Source organism: Capsicum annuum, chromosome 8, assembly GCF_002878395.1.
Source record: "Capsicum annuum cultivar UCD-10X-F1 chromosome 8, UCD10Xv1.1, whole genome shotgun sequence".
Lineage (NCBI taxonomy): Eukaryota > Viridiplantae > Streptophyta > Magnoliopsida > Solanales > Solanaceae > Capsicum > Capsicum annuum.
In genome coordinates, this window is record NC_061118.1 from 146,271,616 (window position 1) to 146,277,771 (window position 6,156).

General features: G+C 39.2%; 1 protein-coding gene across 1 annotated transcript; it reads left to right on the forward strand.

Annotated features, from left to right (window-relative positions):
- Positions 1 to 5,722, forward strand: LOC107839249 (BAG family molecular chaperone regulator 6). Its single transcript, XM_016682659.2, has 3 exons — positions 1 to 281; positions 1,381 to 3,304; positions 3,644 to 5,722. Exons 2-3 carry the CDS (start codon positions 1,460 to 1,462, stop codon positions 5,594 to 5,596), a joined length of 3,798 nt encoding a protein of 1,265 aa, XP_016538145.2. The 5' UTR covers positions 1 to 281; positions 1,381 to 1,459; the 3' UTR covers positions 5,597 to 5,722.
- The last annotated feature ends 434 nt before the right edge of the window (positions 5,723 to 6,156 follow it).

Here is a 6,156-nt window from a genome sequence, read left to right on the forward strand (position 1 = left end):
GACATCTTAACGAACGTTGGCGCGCGAAACATCCAGAAAGACGTAGAAATTGTCGAATCCAAAAATGGGGCCTTTGTCATTTCACAGTATAAATACGAAAATGGCTAAGCAAAATGATCATATTCAAAGAAAAAAAAGATTTTCAGAGCAGTTATTATAAAGAGAGAAGCAAAGTTCTAGCAGTAAAAATTGAAGTTGGGTTGGTGGATCGATTTGTGCTGGAAATTGAGTCATTTGGATTTGTGGAACCGATTGGACGGAACTTTTATTCTTTCTTAATTGTAAGTTTAGCCTTAAAAATCTTTTTTGTACTTGGTTTCTTTTCGCCTTTTCTCTGTATTGTTACTCTGAAATTAAGGTGGAATATTTGGTTTTGATTTATCTATATGGAGTTTCGGGTATGTCTATGTTATATGCCCACCATAGCTCTGTTTCCTTCATGTTATTTCACTGCCATTTCGTGGATTTTCGAATTTGTTTGATGTAATTATGTCCCATCTGTTTAGTTTATCTGACGACATTTGATTTGATGTGAAGTTTTAAGAAATAAATCACTACTTTCGAAATTTGTGGTTATTTGATTTGAATCGCGTGATTATAAATTATTTCATTAATATTAAGAGAGAAATGTTGAAGTTATTTTATTTCTAATTATAAAATTGTGACATTTTCTTCAAGACGAAAAAAAGAAGAAGAAGGAAAGTGTGTGGACAGAGGTAGTAGTAGTTTGTAGATTTTAGTTTTGTAAGCTAATAAGAGCCAATTTAGTTACAATTTGTAACGAATCGATAGTTGTACTTATCGTAGCAAATAAAAAGAGCTAACTTTAGATGCATTAACCATTATAATCCGAACTCGACCATCTTTTTGAAACGGGGTAGTTTTAGGATTCATGTATTCGACCAAAACTTGTTTGGAATTGAGACGTAATTATTGTTGTTGTTTTGTCATCTTGTTAATTGGCTTCAAGTCTAAAGAATAAAGATGGATTGTTAACCGATAGTGATTAGGACTTTTTGGAGTAGATTTACTGTTTTGAGCAAATGAGAGGATTAAAGCAGCAGCGTTTCAGATATCTTCCTACTGAAAAAAAAAGAAAAAAAAAGAGGGTTTATGGAATTTGCCTATATTTATTTGATATTGTTCCTAAATGTTGTTTCTTTTGCATGTATTGAACTAGTAATTGGACTATTTCTTGTTGTATAACTAAATATGTGTTGTAGTGTCCAAAGATTGATTAAATCGTATGTACTGTATTAATACAGATGATGAAAAATGTCGATGTAAAAAATCCTCTGCTTCACTTTGCTTGTATTCCTTCAATTCTTTTCTTTCTTGTTTGAGCATCCACTGAAGTTTCTGTGTACTTCTTTTTCATAGGTAATACTGTATACACTTTAAAGAGAAGCTTAATTTGGACCTGCATTTGAACCAAGCTACCAAAATTTACTCCCTAGATATGTATCCCATGAACAGGTTCATGTACTCACATCCTTACCAAAGGAACCAAGGACCTTACAATCCTTATTATTGTTCCCATTTCGAACCGAATCCTCATCATATGAATATTGATCCAACTAGATCTACTTTACCTTATGAATCTTGGCCTTGTGCTGGTAATTATGGGCATCCTTATCCACCACAGTGTCGCAGTTGCTGTATCCACAACAATTCTCCGAGTCAGTGCGCGTTCAGACCCCCATATCCTTATCATCCACCACCTGCCTTCAGCAACTGTAGTTATCCTACATATCCCATGATGTATCCTGCTCATTATGCTCCTCCACATTTTAATATGGAGCAGCCCCGATATGAATATGAAAAGAATATGGACAGAGATCATCACTGTTGTGGTTGTCCAAATCATCTATCTAGTAGTAAGAAAGGAGGGAGCAGTGTCAAGATAGAAGAACATGACCAGGATAACTTGGATAAGAGAAATGAAAGTAATGAGTCCTTGGTTCCTTTGGGGTTCAAGAATGGTTCTTATCCGGTTGTGTGGTTACCACCTGATGACATGAAGATTAGGGAGCGCATGAAGCCTAATGGATCCAATTGTAAAGAGCAGGAGGAGAATCCGCAAGTTGTGAAGCCCTTTGGCGATTTCGGGCCCTTCCAACAACCAAATGTCTGGAATGTATGGCCTCCTCATCATGGGAACAACTCGGAATCACCAAAGCAAAAAGGAGATTTGCCGGGAAAACAACATGATGATGATGCGATCAGGCAGCAGTTTCCATTTCCAATAATCTGGATGCCTTATAAACCTGAGGAAGACGCAGATAAGATTAACAAGGAGACTGATTCCGGGCCCATTGCTAAGCAGGAGCTAACCTCCCCCTCAAAATTAACCAAACCAATGATACATGATTCTGAGGACAGGATAAGCAATTCTAAAGAAAATGAAGTGAATAGCGGAAATGACATCCGTGGAAAGGGACTGAATAAAGAGGCAGTTGTAAAAACCATTCCTGTAAAGCAAGTGGAGCAGAATGAGGTGGTCTTGAATGGGAAAAAACAGGAAGCTTCCCAAAGGCATGATAGTGATGCTAAAGAGAAGAAAATCACTCAAGATGGTGGTAAAAAGCAGTCTTCTTCTCCTACAAAGTCATCCAAGTTGCCTCCTGTTTGTCTTAGGGTTGATCCCCTGCCTAGGAAGAAAAGCAGTAATGGCAGTTCTAGGTCTCCTAGTCCTCCTGGTGGCGAAGGGAAATTGGTAGAGTCGCCCAGTGACAGCTCCAAATCTCGCATCTTATCAAATGAGGAGGAGAATGTTCAACTAGACAAATCATCAACCACAAGCATGCCTGGCAAAAGCGTAGAAGTGGAGCCAAGTAAAAGCAAAATAAAGGTTGTTGAGGTTGCCCAAGGGACGACTAAAGAAGATAAACTTCAGGATCAATGTACTGTTTTCCCTGATCTGAAATGCGAGACAAATGAGCTAAAAGATCAACCTGATAAAGTAGCTGCAAAAGCTCAGTCAAGCAATGAACGACATCAGGCCAGAGAAGCAGCGAATGGAGAGGCAGATGCAGGCGACAAGATGAAGCGAGAAAAGAAGAGAAAAATGTCTGATGATAAGGCGGCTACCATGATTCAGTCGGCATACCGAGGTTTCAACGTGAGGAGATGGGAGCCTCTGACGAAATTAAAGCAGATAGCCAAAATAGAGGAGCAGATGGCTGGGCTTAAAAACCGAGTTCAGGCATTGGAGAGCTCAGCTGACAATGGAGTTGACAACAAACAGAGAACTATAATGACAGAAGTCATAATGGGTCTTCTGCTGAAGCTCGATACTATCCAGGTATGTCAATGACATTAATCACAGGAACCATCATGTAAAATGCAATCTGTCCTCTCTATCCATTTCAGTGGAAGTCTTTGTTTTATTATTGTTACTTCCTAAATCAGCTAAGATGAAAGCTGTTATTGGTTAAATAAAATCAACTGGATTTTTATTGCTTTGGTCTTTGTATAATCGTTAATCTACTGCTTAATTCACTTGAGGTTTGAGGGGTTCCATGTACATGTCGCCTAAGTTTTTTATTTGTGATTTTTATGTCTGATTTGGTTCAGTTCGTGGTTATTAAAATTTTTTCCGTTATATTGAAGTAATTGAAATGTTTTTTCTATTCTGTTCCAGGGGTTGCATCCAACTGTTAGGGAGTATAGAAAATCTGTAGCAAAGGAGCTTGTTAGCCTGCAGGAGAAGCTGGATCTTCTAAACTGTATGAAGCAACCGGCAGAAAGCGAACAGACTTTAACTGCTAAGTCTAGTGAGGATACATGCACGGCGATGGAAGACAACATTTCCTTGCAGCAAGGCCTGGAGGTGCAAAATTTGAAACGGGATGATGATTTAGCTAAGGGAAATGAAGAAATAAAGTTTGATTCAAAGGGACCTTCTGAAGAGCAGCCTCTTTGTGTGACAGAGAAGCTAGCCAACTCTCATGATGATGTAGGCAATGCAGAGGTACTGATGGGAAAGAAAGAAAATAAGGATGTTGGTGAGGTAATGTTGGACTTTTCTGGTGGCAATGCAGTGGAGACAGGAGATGGGGCATCAGAAACACCTTTTGAAGCGGAAGAAAAAGCAGATGATAAGGTACTTGATGAGAATGCAGCAGTAGTTGAGCAATTGGAAGAGCATGATGAATCCGAACAATCTTTGCCAAATACTATTCCATTTTCTGAAGAACTTTCAAAAAGTTCTGCTTCAGAGGTCACACATTGTGGTTTCAAGAATGATGACGGTGTGGATGAATTGGAAGAACTCACTCGAGGAGTCCTTGATGAAGAGACCAGTGTTCAAGACGCTGCTGAAATCAGAAAAGATGAAGTCCTTCAATATGACAAAGGAGACCTTACTGCACATGTCCATGAAGGAAAAGTCTCTGATACAGAGAGTCTAGAGCACCACCCCTTGGAAGCATTGGGTGAAATACCAGTCATTGAGAGGCTGGAGAATACACACAGCAGCAACAAAATAGAGGAAAATACAGTTCTGGAAAGAGATGCAGCAGTACTAATCGACATTCCCAAGCAAGACAGAGAAGATGCAACGTCATTAAATGAAGATGAGAACATCTCTGATGTGGATGATAAGGTTGCTATGGAGAAGAATGACAAGGAACTTGAACAAAGCGATACTGCATCAGATGGTTTTTCCCAATCACAGAAAGGCGCAATCACCACAAAGCAGCCGACAGATTCTACCAACATGGAGCAATTGGAAATAATTGCAGGTCTGCAAGAAAAAATGCAAAATGCAGTAGACAACGATACTGAAATCCTTGATTCAGGGAAAACCATGGAACAAACAGCAGAGCCTCAACTATCCACTATTACCAATGATGAAATTCAAGAGTATCACTTCCAGGATAAGCAGAAAGTTGGGGAGGAAAATATGGAGGTGAAAAGTGAGGAATTTTCAGCCCGTGATGCTGTGGTTTCTGTACCTGATAATGAAGGCAAAGAGCATAATGTGGACGTTGAGCAGAGGCATGAGGAGCAGAACCTTGAGACACAAGAGAAGGAACCAGTGGCTGCCGATAATGCTGCACCTGTGACCGAGGAACCAGTGGAAGGAAGTAAAGCAATGGCTACTCCAACATCGACAGAGCTGGCAGGAGAGAAAGAGCTTGGTGCAGGAGAGGACCACAGCACATACCCATTGACAGGTGATGCCGTGGAAGGTAAGTCTGCTGATGTTGCCCATTCTTTTGGTTCCACGCCTACTGAAGTACAAATTATGGATGCAAATGAGCTTAAAGAATGGAAGAAAGTAGGCATGTCACCGTCAACACCTACTGCAAGCCAAGTATCATGTGATAGTGATGCACTATCTGAGAGCGATCGGAAACTTATAGAGGAGAATGAAAAATTAAGGAAGATGTTGGAGAAACTAATCAAATCAGGGAATGAACAACTGAGTGCCATATCCAGTCTTTCTGGAAGAGTTAAGGACCTGGAGAAGAGATTGTCCAGGAAGAAGAAGCTGGGATTGAAACGAAACAGGATGGCAGCATCTGGATCAGCTTGTGTAAAGCCATTGAATGACTCACTTAGAAACAGGGCTGTGGGGTTGGCAATGTAAGAAAAAAATCTTAGCGATTTCTTTCGATGGAATAGTGGTTTGGTTTCATGTGGTCTGTTTTATCTGTGTTTCATTGGAAGATATGTATCTGAAATTACATTTATAATAAGTCTTTTTTCTTCTCCACTGTTCTCCTTCTGTTTCGTGATATGATATCAAACTTGTTTGGCACTGACTATAGTTGTTATTATGTCCAAGAAGTTCGTTTCACTTGGACATCAATCTCGATTTCTTTCCTTCGACAGGTTTATGTACTCTGCTAATTTCTTTTTTCATGTTTTTAGTTCCCTATTTTAATGGTAATAGAGGATCACCCTTCTCAATCAATAAATGCATAATATGAATTACAAAAAGAAGGTATGAATATAAAGAAGTACCAACACTCAAAAGAATCACCAATTAATATCAATTTCCATGAAAATGAATATTCTAAGTGCACCCAACCGGAACTAATTACCAAGATAAAAGTATAAACATTGTGAAGATTGAACAAGAAATACACATAATTAGGCTAGCTGTCGAATATACAGATTCTGACATTCCATAGCTTTGGCTCAAAT

Coding starts and splice junctions, on each gene's coding strand:
- LOC107839249 (XM_016682659.2), top strand. CDS start 1,460: ATGTATCCCATGAACAGGTTCATGTACTCACATCCTTACCAAAGGAAC. Junction 3,305..3,643: donor TGAAGCTCGATACTATCCAG/GTATGTCAATGA, acceptor ATTCTGTTCCAG/GGGTTGCATCCAACTGTTAG.